Raw genomic sequence first — 12,928 nt, forward strand, 5'->3', positions numbered from 1 at the left:
CACATTATTCATAATCAGTTTTTAACTTGGTAAACTTAACAATAATTTTGTTAAAAGTAAATTTTTGTTTAGAATATATTAGTAACTATTCATTTATACCAATATCTTTAATTGAAATATACTTTCTTATAATTCAACAAAACCACCTACTGTATATGAATTTACATTTATCTTTAATCTCAAGTACAAAACAGAGAAAATTTACTTACCTCACATTAATTAATAAAATGGACTGTTTTTAGTTTCTTCCGGAAACAGTGTCGAACTTCAGTTCAATTAGATACTTGAATAAAACTTTGGGATGTTATTCAGGATTTTAATAGAATTGAAATCCAACCCTAGTCCAATTAATGATTATAAATCATCCTTTAAAATTTGGTGCTATTGGATCTTATATTCGTAAATCAGGTTAAATTTTCTAAAAAATTGATGTTACTTAACTAAGAATTCAAATATTTCATTAAATTCCAGTGTTATTAAAAACTAAAAAAATTGAAAATCTTGAATCATCTGAAATGAAATTCTCTCGTGTTTTGTGAGTAAACTTATTATAATCTAAATCCAATATACACTGCAGAGATTTTGAAACCCACACAAATGGATTCTTAAAATTAAAGATTGTAAAACCTTAAAGAATTAAAGCTAACTCCGTGATTGAGTAACACTGCCTATTACGTACTATTTAGAAAATAAAGAGCCTTTGTAGGCATATCGAATAATGTTTTATTTTCCTTTATTCCTCAACATGTCTTTGTTCTATAAATAATCTGCTCAAGCGGGGATACTAATTGCTACACTAGTAATCCGACAATTTTTTTTTTTAATTTTATTCCGAAAAGAAAGAAAAAGAAAAAAAAAGTGGGATAATTTATAGACAAGACCTACTATACGTACCCTCATCACTCATTCAAGAGGACCATATATTAAAGTAAGTAAAAGGCTGTGTGATATAGAAATCCCGATCAGTACGTTCTGATAAACTTTTTTCTTTTGTTTTCGTTAAATATTTTCCGATCTCTTCTCTTTTCGTAAGGTCAACACGTGGTGATATCGGATTGGCAGGGCCGAGTCTCTGAGAGATTATGGGGAGAGCGACGTGGTACGACGCCGACGGGACGAAGAGAGGAGAATGGACGGAGGAGGAAGACCAGAAACTTGTCGCTTACATCGACGAATACGGCGTCGGGGACTGGCGTTTTCTTCCTGACAAAGCTGGTATGTATAGATTTAAGTTTTTAACTGAATCACCAACAAGTAACAACTATAATAAAACGTTGCCTCTAGTTTTTAATGTAATATTGATTACAATGAAAGTATAATTTAGATATATTTATCATTACTTAATAGTTTTTCATCACCGTAGTTGTGCTGTGCCGTTAGAGCAGGTTTTTCATGTCCTTTTTACAAACTACGTCTACGTACAAATTATACATAGAAAGTCATATAATCCTCAGACTTGTAGGTCTTTTTGATAAGACATATATTTCGAAAAGTTTAATTCTTTTTTGTTTTCCTTTTTTCATTAATTTTTTTTTTGGCAAACTCATTTTTTCGTTCATATTTTCCTGTTTTTATAAGACTCTGGTTCGCCATTATATATATGATACATCCAACAAAAGCACAAAGTTTACTGCGAATTTGGATTCACACTTATAATCTTACAATTATGATTTTAAAAAAGGTTTGCGGAGATGTGGGAAGAGCTGCAGATTAAGGTGGCTTAATTTCCTAAGGCCTGGGATTAAGAAAGGCAAATTCACTCCTCAAGAAGAACAAGTTATCATCAATTTACATTCTGCTTTCGGGAACAGGTTAAGTGCTCAATAATCACTGTATAATTATTAAGTAATAAAGTGTGTCAAAACTCAAAACCAACATTATTATGCACATATAATATATATTTATATATATGATACCTATGTCACACTCGATTGGATTAGTGGTCTGGTATATTAATAGTTATTTAGGAAACTGCTGATATTCATTAGTCATATTTTAGTACACTGCAGGCACCAATTGTAAGAAATGGAATGTTGTAAAAAAAAAAACAATACTATTTAACTTTGATTGGGGTTGCATATAATAATATAATGTTAAAACACTCGCTTTTGATTTAATACATTTTACAATTTATTCATAACTAGTTTTAAAAAAAAAGATACTATTATGTATGGATACCTTTGTCATCCTGCTAAATGAGATAGTACGAGAGGATTAACTCCTACAAATTATGATCCAATACCATATTCTTAATTAGACCATTATACTAATTAATATGTAAAAATCCATTTTAACCGTAAAGGTACTAAAACTGAAAAATATATTCTTAAAAACTTCTTTTGATAGATTGTTTACGTCAGAATATATTTACGGAATATTACTAATGTTTTAGTGATAAAATCTTATTACTAAGGTACATTTTTTATTGCGTTAAAGATAATATATGCTAAACGATTTTGTTTTGTTGTTTATGAAAAATGTAGGTGGGCACTAATAGCTCAGCAGATGCCAAATCGATCAGACAATGACATCAAGAACCATTGGAACTCTTGTCTCAAGAAAAGACTGAAGAGAAACGGAATCGACCCAGTGACCCACCAGCCGGTCCCCAATAACCTCACCGTCGAAACGCCGTGGTTTAACACAGAATGCAGTACTTCTTCTTCCGCGACAGCGAGCCCTTCTTACTCCTCCTCCCGCTCGGCCCATCTCCTTAATAAGATCGCCACTGGTATCTCATCTAGACAACACTGTGTCGACAGGATCAAGAACATCTTGTCGGATCCGAGAACCACAAACATCCACTGTCACGAAGAAGAAGGGGAAGAGTTTACCAAGGACCATGAGAAGATATTAGCGAGTGGTTATCAAGAAGAAGACTTTTTAATGTGGGACGAGGAAGAATTGAGGCGTTTCATGGAGGAGATTAGTGTAATGGAGTTCGGCACGACGTCGTACGATTGTAATTAATTTGGACTTTTCATACATGAGTTGATGATCATGTCCTTTGGTAATCAATATAGTTACTGTGTTAGATCATGGATCGATCATTCAGTAGTTTGTGTTTACCACATATAAGGCTTTATGCACGTGTTCTTGTTGCAACTTGCAAAGAGTAATATTAATGTACCAGTGTCACTACCTAGGACGAAGAGAATAATTTCTTTAAAGCCAAGTCTTTTACTAACATATACTACTATTTAATAACATATAAATAGTAGCAGTGGAATAAAATAGGAAAGTTCATGAATTTGGATTTGATAGTAAAGAAAATCCTATATTGACAATAACAGTGTATATATGTTGACAATACTTTCTCACGCTTTTTACATTTTTAATACATATAAAATACTTTAGAAGAGAAATAGAAGAGAAAAAAAAAAAAAAAAAGAAGAAGACGAAGACAAAACTATTGCGATAATTGCAGGGTTTTTTTCTTCCCTGGTCCATATATGCTCAATATCTTTGGATTTTCTCTTTGCAGTGTTTTTTTTTGCCCTGGTCCATATGCTCTTATTGGATTTTATCTTGCAACGTTATGTATCCCTCTGTGTAGGAAGGTGATATTTTTGTTTTTTTCTAATTAATATTATTTTGATAGTATCCTTTGTATTATTACTATGAACTGTACGACTTTTTTTTTCTTGTTCTTAAGATAGTGTTTTGTGAAATAAATCAAGAGAATATATAAAACTAAAATAAGTAATGTAGGATTTACTGATAGATCAATATACAAATTCCCCGTATTGTGCTTTATAAGTATCGTATTGGAATCAAAAGACGAAATCGATAAGCATTAGACTCCAATGTTTCAACTTCCAAGCACGTATAATAGCACCTATATAATACCATGTAGACAAAAGAAAAAGAAACAACGTAACTGTTCTTATATAGTATTTGACAAAGTAACAAAAGAACATATCATATCGATCTTGATGATGGATTACGTGTTAACAATACTACATAATATTTCTCCTTTTTTTTCGGTGAAACACATAATATTTCTTTTTATTTAGTGATACTTAACAGTTAACACTAGCATGTTCTTTCGGGAGCATCTGATAGACTGATACAGAAAAGTTTAACAAGATCTCTGCGTAAAGATAACACGTACAACGAGAAAAATGGTCTAAATTTTCTCAAGACAAAAGAAAAATACAAGCACGGCCGCTTATAGAAGAAGCTACAGTGCATATAATATATGGTGTAAGAAAAACATCGGTATAAGTCGGGACATATTGCTCTGAGTGTTGTGACTTATACGTGTGGAACATGCAGGGCCGAGTGGGATGTTCAAAGACGTCGTTAATAAGACCCCATTTTAAGACGCGTAGTCGTGTGGACACATGGGAAACGCGATTCGTTATCGAGATTGGGTTATACATAAATTTAGTCACGTTATAGTTATGCGCCCCCACTTCATTATTGTTCTTTCTTCGTGCAACCCTTCATTATTGTTCTGATATTTTTTTAGTCATGATAGTTGATAAATTGATTTGATTAGAGAGAATCAACATGAAAGTCTCTGATTGGTGACTTGTGTAGAGGTTAGGATAGAATAATATGTATAGTAATAGGACTCACTCTTTTAGCGTTAATTAACTTTCGAGCCACTTGTACCTAGCTAGAATAATAGTTTCTGCTCAAAAAAAAAAAAAAAATCATTTGATAACAGAAAAAAAGATTTACGCTAAATATGGTGGATCCATAGAGATATTCCTTCTCACTTATTTACTCCCATTTACGCTAAGAACTGTCCAATCACATTCACACCCAAAGAAAGTTGTATTCCCTCCCACCTCCGGCTTCCATCTAGAAGATGTTTAAGAAATGCAGATCGGTTAACTCAGATGTTTAACCAAGCCTGTCAAATGACTTTCTTGTTTAGTTTATAGTATTTCTTTATTTTCCGGCGACAAGTGATTTCTTAGGTCTTCGATTACTTCATGTAACATACAAAGCCTATCCACGTTTAGGGGAGAGCTTTAATAAAGGTTTACATGTTGATTGTTGGGATATGATTCATATTATTAGGGTTTACATTTGTGGGTTTGTTTCATAGATATCTGGAGTTTCAATATTTTATACTAATTCACAATTTTAAGATTAAGAGATATCAGATTTTTATCTTCTTTTTTTCTTTATCTTTTCTATCATATTGGTCAGTGACCGAAACTTACTGCAATTTTCAATATATTAGAGGCATGCATAGTTACACACAAATCCATCAATCCATGATGGTCTTATTATAATTTCGGTTACAGAAACACAACAATGGGTTCAAGTTCTTCCGTATCATAACCCAAGCTTATGTGACCTTATTCTTCTGTTGCTTCTTTGCTCTCCATTCCTTAACGTCACTTTCTACCTTGGCATTCACACGCGCTTGAAAACCGGGATATGGTTCATACCCGAAAACCGATTGAAGAACCTGCATTATTCATTCACACAACTCCACATTAGCTTTTCAAGTTTTCTGGTTACGGTTTTCCCACAGAGCTGTAGTAAGAAGGTCTGAAGGTAGCAGGACATAACAAACAAATCACAACTTTCACCTCGAGCAATACGAAGAAAGGAGCCATGAGAAAAGCTTGGACTAGATTGTCTAATAGCGCAGGTGCTCGTTTCTGTGAGTAGACAAGAATCAAGAATGATCTGTTTTAGGGCCTCATGAATACCGATGAGGAGAAACAAAACAACAATTCCTAAAAGCCAAAGAACTTACCTCAAACATTCCATGGCCAACGAACTGCCCGGTCCAACATAACAGCTGAGAGGCTAACCCAACCTGCCAAAAAGACAGTTAAACTGTTACAGTACCTACATATAACAGAGGGATTTTCAAACACATATAACAAACTATCAAATGATTCACAACACTCAAAGACACATACAAAGCTCCTAATTTTAACAAGTAATGCAGACTCTAAATATCTGAGACCATCACATACGTTGGTGATCAAGAACAACACTTTCTGTCCAAGGCACACATCACTAATGAGTCAACAACTCTAAAACACATTACAAGTCTTTGGATGAAAGAATCAGAATCTTGCAAAACAAATCATGAATGTTTAGTACTGCTGTCTGTCTTAACGTTAACAGCTAAGGGACCCCAGATACAGAGGACTAAGTTAATCTTTGAAGGTAATATAACAAATCTAAATAAATCGATTTCAATATATATATATATACACATATAGCCCATATAGGGGCTTCCAAGTCAAAGCTTGGAAAACAATGAACAATAAATGCATGAAGCAACACACAAACACACTGCAACTGCATATATATACACACAACACATGGATGGATGCACATAGTCTGATTAAAAATATGCTCATCCGCAACTATCTCTTCCAAAAAAAAAAAAAAAGTCTTTTTTTTAATCAAAAACCCTAAATTGAGATAAGAGAAACCGAACCTTAAAGGAAAGAGAAGGTCCTAATTGAACAGCGAGTAAACTGGAACCAACCCAGCAAGAGAAACACATGAGGGCAGCTACAAAGCCAGATTTTTTATCCAAACAGATGTAGAACAGAGCATAAACCAAGGTGAAGATGAACCCAAGGTTAAATCGGAGAACACCGTCGAGGGTCAACGATTGAGAAACCCCTAATTGAGAAGGATCGAAGATTGGGGTCGTGGAGTGGAGGAGAAGCAAAGCTGTGAAAACGATCGGCCAAACGAAGATGATGTGGATAACAATGTTTATGGGATTGCTGTGGTAAGCACCGTAGAAGGCGAAGTGTTTCTCGAGATCGAGCAGTCCCATCATGCGACTCATGGTATTGATTGAGATTTTTGTTCTCCGGAGGAAGAGGAATCAGATTAGAGAGATACTGTATGTGTTTTATTGAGAAGGTAGGTTGGTGGAATTGAATGGAAATATATATAATCACCAAAAACACAAAACAGGGGAGATTAAAAAAGACAAACATACATACATACACGGGAAGAAGACGAAAGTGGGAATGTTCTAAGTTTAGCAAAGTTGCTAACATACGCTTTCTAATGCTAAATTGCGCAATCAAGCGATGTGAGTTGACTTTACTTGGCCGGAGATTTCTTTCCAACTTTGACCAGAAAAAAACAAAAAGAAGAGTAGACGTGTTTTTGTGATTGCTAACAGAGGTTTGATTAGCTATTTTTGCCCAAAAAAAACTTTGCTAATAGTTGCTAACATGCGCTATTGAAACGGATTAATGTATTGGGATGAATACGTAAGCTGAAATATTGAATTGACCGACCAACGATTTCTTACCAACTTTGGCTGTGGTGATTACTACTAACTTGCACGTATAGAAGACTGAATGTGTTCTGTGATTGCTAACTTGGGCAAATGAAAAAAAAAAAACAGTTTGTTGACTTGAATTAGTTGGAGAGTTTTAGATTGTAATAGCACTTCTGCAAGGGTAATAATACTTGCCAGCTTTCGTTTGTTAGAAAGACTAAAAATCTTCTGCATGTGATTGCTAACGCTAACCTGCGCTTTTGATGTTTTGTTCCTTTGTTTGTTTCTCACAAGAGTTTAAGTGTGGACGTTACTGATTCTCTTATCCACACACATCTTCTGCCTCCAATAATCTAATCTTTATAAACTTTAAAAAATGAAATTGAATAATAGGAAAAAAAAGATTGTAACGCCACTGTGTCTTCTATCTCTCTCTCTCTTCCATTGCCACGCCGCCATCAAAGAAGTAACAATGGCTGAAGCTTTCACAAGTTCCACCTTCACTAACCTCCACATCCCTTCTTCCTCCAATCGCTCGGTGCATATTATTTCATATACTAACAATTTATATTCATTAGAAAAAGAACACTTAAGAATCGTGTCTTGTGTTGTAGCCTAAGCAGATTTCAGGACCAAGTTATGGATATTGGCTATCTGTGAGTATTCTTTTCTTACCTATGACTTAAATTATAAGAATCTCCTTCTATTCTTGTTATGAACTTACGTTTTTAAGATTTGAAAAAAAAAATATTAGAGGAAAGTGAATGAGAAGAGGGAAAAGAATCTGATGAGAGGAAGCTTATGTGTAAGAAAGGCATTGCCACATGATTTGCCTTTAATGGCGGTGATGGTTCAACAAATTGAAGGGATGCGTGATATCATTACTGAGAAGCACGTGTGGCATCTAAGTGATAAAGCCATCAAGAATGTCTGTAAGTTACAAAAATTTGGGGTTTCTTGAGAAGAAGATTCTTTACTAAGTAGAAATTATAAAAGGTTTTGATTTAATGTTTTGACATTGATCTTGATCATTTGCAGATATGTTCTATATCATGTTCACTTGTTGGGGATGTTTGTACTTCGGTTCCGCAAAAGTATGAAAAAAAAAAACTCAAATCGAAAATCTTGATTCATTTGCTGCATTGGGATCTTAATTTTGGTGTGATATTGAATCATACATAGGATCCATTCTATGACTCGGAGGAGTACCGTGGAGATGGAGGTGATGGAACTGGTTATTGGGTCTACGAAACTGTATGTATCTCTTTCTAACATCGAAATTAAATACTTAGAAATAACATATAACTTCTAATTAGGGATGTTGCAATGGACTAGCCATCCTACCATAATTAGGGATGTTGCTATGGACTAGCTAGTCCACTTTGATATTAGTAGACTGTAAACCGTTGAAGTCCGGTTTGGCCATCGCGGTCTAGCATGCCTTACACCGCGAGAAAGATGAACATACAGTAGTTGGCTTTAGGTTTGTGTTTGATATTTATTTGAAAAACTTTAATCATCTAAACAAAAATCACAATCCTTGTGTTAGCATTTGAGTTTACTAATTATTCAAAATAAATATACACACTTAATCATCATTATGTAAAAAAAAAAAAGGCGTTTGTTAATAAACGTCAAATACAAATGAAATGGGGGATTTCCATTTGTGTCTCGTGTGTATACGTTTAAACTTACAAAACGTTGATTTTGTTTTCTTCTCAACGTGAAATTTATTTCAAACGTTGTGTTAAGGTTTGATGTTAGTTCGGGATATACATGTGGATTTTTCTGTCGTGCTCAATAAGGTTGGGTAAGATTGGGCTGGGTCGGCCCATAGACATTTGACACATCACCTATGTAGTAAACGTACAACTATTATTATAAGATTAGATAAGAGTTGTTTATTGTGTTTTGGGCCTTTTCGCTAATGGGTGCAGCAAGAAGACATAGAAGAGAAAGCAAGAGCAGAGCTATGGCGTGAAGAACTTATTGAAGAAATTGAACAGAAGGTTGATGGCATAAGAGAGCTAGAAGAAGCTGTTACTAAGTAGAAAACTAACTTGTAAATCATATACCAATTTGACATACATATATATTTTTTTTCTCATAACGGTCATAAAACATTATTATATACTCTTCCATTTTATATAACACAAGTTATCTGTTTCTTTGTTTTGTTGTGTTCTAAATCATTGAATGAACATGTTAGGAGCACTTGACACCAAGAGAATTTTTTTTGTCTCAAGTATTTTTAAAATGTTGACGAATCCCTTTTTTCTGTGTTTATATAAAATAATTTACTCAATTGGGGCTAAATTAATTGGTCGTATACACTGGAAAGTGAGTCTGAGGAACAATTAGCGGGAAATACGCTTTTGCACGATTTTATTTGTGTCGTCGAAATGACGAAAGTATAAAAACAAAACTATAAAAACAATCTCTTAGCTAGAATAAGTTAAGAAAAGGAGAGCTTGTCATGTCTTTGCCAGTAATCTTCGTGCTTCCATGTTTCAAAGCTTTTTTCTAGCTTGTAATTCACACGTGTGGTTTTTATTTGTTTATTTTTGTTTTCTTTTGAAATTTAAGCTTAAATTTCAGATATTCTTTTTTTTTTTGCTTTGTTGTTGTGGTGTGTGTGAGTTAGGATTTAGGAACACATGACGGGAGATATGATGTAACATTTTTATTTAAACAAAAAAAAAAGATCAATATTGAAAATGCAACATTTGAACAAGATGATGAACTACTTCAGAAGGATTCAATACTAGTACAAGAATAGAGTATCGAGTTATTTATGTCGGCAATTATAAAGCTGGAAGATTTGCACATGATTAGAAGGTCCATGAAGCTTTTAGAAGATTAAAGAGCTTCATGTTTACGATAGGAATATAAACATGAAGAAAGTGGGAAATTTCCTAATTGTTAAAGAAAAAGGAAATTGTCCAATTCCTATTAGGATTAGAATAGGTAGTTTGTCATTGTATGGCATAGGCCTAGTTCTATAAATAGGGTGCGAAGGCTGATTGTAAGTCTTAGCACAAACAAGAGAAAGTTAACCTAGCTACTAAGTTTTAGTCTTTAAGAAAAGAGAAGAGCTAAAAACTTAGAAAGAGCTTGAGGTTTCTTTAAGAAAGTTTTGAGAGATTAGAAAATTGTTTAGAACAAACTTTTAACAGATTTTCTATCAATCAAAAGAGAGTTTAAAGAAATTATTGTTTCATTGTTCAGATCATAAGTTCTCACACTTTCAATTGGTATCAGAGCGACACTTGTTCGGATTACTACAGGTGAGATTCTGCGGACAAGATGGAGAGCTACGGAGATCTGATCAACAATAACAAAGTTGTCTTGGATGATGGAAACTATGGGTTTTGGAAATCAAGGATCAAATCTATCATAGGAGGTATTGATCGTCTTGCTTGGAAGAGTGTTCTGGAAAAGTGGGAGGAACCGACGATCAAGGACGAGTCAGGCAAGCGAATTCCCAAACCCGAAGCCGATTGGACTGATGAAGAACAGAAGAAATCCAAGTACAATTCAAGAGCATTGAGTGCTATTCATTGCAGTGTAGGAAGGAAGCAGTTCGATCTAATTCAGGGGTGTGAAACTGCTAAAGAAGCTTGGGATATTTTACAAATCCAGTATGAAGGAACCACAAAAGTGCAAAGCTCAAGAAAAGACATGCTGGCTTCACGGTTCGAAATTCTAAGGATGGAAGAACACGAATCAATATCAGACTTTAGTTCAAAGTTAAGTGCGTTAGCTCAGGAAACATTAACTCTTGGAAAGACTTATAAGGATCAAAAGCTGGTCAAGAAATTTCTAAGGTGTCTTCTTTCAAGGTTCATGGGATACAAGACTGCACTAACTGTTTCTCATGATCTAGACAGTCTCAGTTATGGTGAAGTGGTTGGAATGCTGCAAGCTCACGATATGGAGCTTAATGGAATTAAGAAACCAAAAGGTATAGCTTTAACAGTTAGTAGAGACACATCAGATCAAGGAGAAGAAGATGCTGTGAGTTTATTAGTAAGAAGATTTGATCGTGCTTTAAGAAGAATAGAACAAGGTAATTCACAAAAAAAGACTGGAGTATTCAAAAAGACCAGTGAAGATAAGAAGGCTGATATGCAGTGTCATGAATGCAAAGGGTTTGGACATTTCATTCGTGAGTGTCCAACGATTAAGCTTCGAGATGTAAAGTGCACTATTTGCAGAGGTACATGACATACACAGGAGGGATGTGTGAGTAACCTTAAACACAAGAAAGAGAAGTCTATGATAAGTATTGAAGATGATTCAGATGATGGTAGTAGTAGTGAAGAAGAACTCATGAATCTAGTAGCAATGGTGGGGATTACTGAATTTGAGAATGGAGTAGAGGTAACAGATTCTGAATCAGAAGATGAGGAAGTTCTTGATATTGTTCAAAGTTACAAGGAAGTCCGAGGAACACTCATTACCTTAGGGAAGGAAAATCAAGACTTAATCAAAGAAAAACTTCATCTTGAAGATGTGATCAAATCACTAAAAAATGATTTGGTGGACGAAAAGAAGATTGCTAAGGAATCTATGGATTTAATGAAAGAAAAGTTGGTGTTATCCGCGAAAGCAGACAAGCTTGAGGAAGAATTAATTAAAGAGAAGAAGAAATCCACAGAACTTCAATCTGAACTCGATCAGCAATACAGAAAAATTCACATGTTTGCAGGAACAAAGCAACTTGATAAGATTTTAAGCTATGGAAGAACTGAGAAAACTCATAGAGGGTTGGGTTTTATTGAGAACCAATGAGACAAGAAAACAACAACTAAATTTGTTACTGCTGGAGTGCATCACTCTCATTTGAAAGCATCAACATCCGCATCTGAGAAGTCTTCAGGCTGCTATTTTTGTGGAAAATTTGGACACTATAAACACTATTGCTCTAAATTCTGGGAAAGAGTCTATAGTTTAAAGCGACAAGGGAGATTTTTCTGGAATGGATTTAAGAGACAAGTTTGGGTGAAGAAGAATGATTTATATCAAACAGAAGCAATATCATCAGGATTTAGGTGCAACATGGCTATGATTACTGAGGAACAAGAAGACTCTGAGCCTTGGTTCTTCGATAGTGGGTGTTCAAGGCATATGACAGGAACTAAGAGTAATTTGCAAAATATTAAGAAACTGAAAGGAGGCACAGTAACCTTTGGTGATGGAAGTAATGGTTACATTCAAGGTAAAGGTACTACACGTGATACAGAACTTCCACAACTAGTAAATGTCTACCTAATACTAGGACTGCGAGCGAATTTGATAAGTATCAGTCAGTTGTGTGATGAAGGCTTGACAGTTATGTTTACAAAAATAGACTGCAAAGCGGTTGATGAATCAGCCAATGTCAAGCTTTATGGTGTAAGGTCAGGGAACAATTGCTACATGTGGCAGAGAAATTCGTTCAAATGTTTTAGTGCTCAAGACAGTATAGATCTCTGGCATCAACGACTAGGTCATATGAATATAAGGAACTTAATCACTCTTGTCAATAAAGATATTATTCGAGGAGTACCTAAACTTAAAGGAGAGGAGAATATGGTATGTGGACCTTGTAATCAAGGAAAGCAAGTCAAAATTCAGCATAAGAAGGTTCCGGAAGTACAGTCAAAATCAGTTCTAGATCTGCTTCATATGGATTTGATGGGACCAATGCAA

The 12,928-nt window shown here is 34.6% G+C and overlaps 4 protein-coding genes and 1 pseudogene across 8 annotated transcripts; 4 read left to right on the top strand and 1 right to left on the bottom strand.

Moving 5' to 3' along the window:
• The first annotated feature begins 742 nt into the window (after positions 1 to 742).
• LOC104740571 (transcription factor MYB8) lies at positions 743 to 3,170 on the top strand. Of its 4 annotated transcripts, none has more exons than XM_010461210.2 (4): positions 743 to 928; positions 1,063 to 1,215; positions 1,682 to 1,811; positions 2,484 to 3,170. In XM_010461210.2, the coding sequence occupies exons 2-4, from the start codon at positions 1,083 to 1,085 to the stop codon at positions 2,968 to 2,970; spliced, it is 750 nt and encodes a 249-aa protein (XP_010459512.1). In that variant the 5' UTR covers positions 743 to 928; positions 1,063 to 1,082; the 3' UTR covers positions 2,971 to 3,170. The 4 variants fall into 4 exon arrangements, with proteins under 4 accessions (XP_010459512.1, XP_010459511.1, XP_010459513.1 ...); XM_010461209.2 differs by having other exon boundaries at positions 788 to 928; positions 1,034 to 1,215; XM_010461211.2 differs by having other exon boundaries at positions 833 to 965.
• An 872-nt stretch (positions 3,171 to 4,042) lies between these two features.
• On the top strand, positions 4,043 to 4,139 carry LOC147927944 (U6 spliceosomal RNA; annotated as a pseudogene).
• A 1,037-nt stretch (positions 4,140 to 5,176) lies between these two features.
• On the bottom strand, positions 5,177 to 7,578 carry LOC104740572 (2-hydroxy-palmitic acid dioxygenase MPO1). The gene is made up of 4 exons (XM_010461212.3): positions 6,425 to 7,578; positions 5,726 to 5,788; positions 5,556 to 5,627; positions 5,177 to 5,431 (listed from the first exon to the last, which is right to left on the bottom strand). The coding sequence occupies exons 1-4, from the start codon at positions 6,785 to 6,787 to the stop codon at positions 5,309 to 5,311; spliced, it is 621 nt and encodes a 206-aa protein (XP_010459514.1). The 5' UTR covers positions 6,788 to 7,578; the 3' UTR covers positions 5,177 to 5,308.
• Positions 7,579 to 7,636: 58 nt separating this feature from the next.
• Positions 7,637 to 9,406, top strand: LOC104740574 (photosynthetic NDH subunit of subcomplex B 4, chloroplastic). Of its 2 annotated transcripts, none has more exons than XM_010461213.3 (6): positions 7,637 to 7,772; positions 7,849 to 7,890; positions 7,989 to 8,166; positions 8,273 to 8,328; positions 8,417 to 8,488; positions 9,172 to 9,406. In XM_010461213.3, exons 1-6 carry the CDS (start codon positions 7,707 to 7,709, stop codon positions 9,283 to 9,285), a joined length of 528 nt encoding a protein of 175 aa, XP_010459515.1. In that variant the 5' UTR covers positions 7,637 to 7,706; the 3' UTR covers positions 9,286 to 9,406. The 2 variants fall into 2 exon arrangements, with proteins under 2 accessions (XP_010459515.1, XP_010459516.1); XM_010461214.3 differs by having other exon boundaries at positions 7,639 to 7,772; positions 7,858 to 7,890.
• Positions 9,407 to 10,540: 1,134 nt separating this feature from the next.
• On the top strand, positions 10,541 to 11,461 carry LOC147927945 (uncharacterized). Its single transcript, XM_087485946.1, has one exon. The coding sequence runs from the start codon at positions 10,541 to 10,543 to the stop codon at positions 11,459 to 11,461; it is 921 nt and encodes a 306-aa protein (XP_087342072.1).
• The last annotated feature ends 1,467 nt before the right edge of the window (positions 11,462 to 12,928 follow it).

This window comes from Camelina sativa, chromosome 14 (assembly GCF_030686135.1).
Source record: "Camelina sativa cultivar CO46 ecotype springtype chromosome 14, ASM3068613v1".
Lineage (NCBI taxonomy): Eukaryota > Viridiplantae > Streptophyta > Magnoliopsida > Brassicales > Brassicaceae > Camelina > Camelina sativa.

Excerpts from the sequence above, each read along its gene's own strand:
- LOC104740571 (XM_010461210.2), top strand. The coding sequence starts at position 1,083 with ATGGGGAGAGCGACGTGGTACGACGCCGACGGGACGAAGAGAGGAGAA. Across the intron at positions 1,216-1,681 it reads TTTTCTTCCTGACAAAGCTG|GTTTGCGGAGATGTGGGAAG; the intron begins GTATGTATAGAT and ends ATTTTAAAAAAG. Across the intron at positions 1,812-2,483 it reads CATTCTGCTTTCGGGAACAG|GTGGGCACTAATAGCTCAGC; the intron begins GTTAAGTGCTCA and ends TGAAAAATGTAG.
- LOC104740572 (XM_010461212.3), bottom strand. The coding sequence starts at position 6,787 with ATGAGTCGCATGATGGGACTGCTCGATCTCGAGAAACACTTCGCCTTC. Across the intron at positions 5,628-5,725 it reads TTGGCCATGGAATGTTTGAG|AAACGAGCACCTGCGCTATT; the intron begins GTAAGTTCTTTG and ends GTCTACTCACAG. Across the intron at positions 5,432-5,555 it reads CTTTCTTCGTATTGCTCGAG|GTTCTTCAATCGGTTTTCGG; the intron begins GTGAAAGTTGTG and ends TGAATAATGCAG.
- LOC104740574 (XM_010461213.3), top strand. The coding sequence starts at position 7,707 with ATGGCTGAAGCTTTCACAAGTTCCACCTTCACTAACCTCCACATCCCT. Across the intron at positions 7,773-7,848 it reads CTTCTTCCTCCAATCGCTCG|CCTAAGCAGATTTCAGGACC; the intron begins GTGCATATTATT and ends CTTGTGTTGTAG. Across the intron at positions 7,891-7,988 it reads GTTATGGATATTGGCTATCT|AGGAAAGTGAATGAGAAGAG; the intron begins GTGAGTATTCTT and ends AAAAAATATTAG.
- LOC147927945 (XM_087485946.1), top strand. The coding sequence starts at position 10,541 with ATGGAGAGCTACGGAGATCTGATCAACAATAACAAAGTTGTCTTGGAT.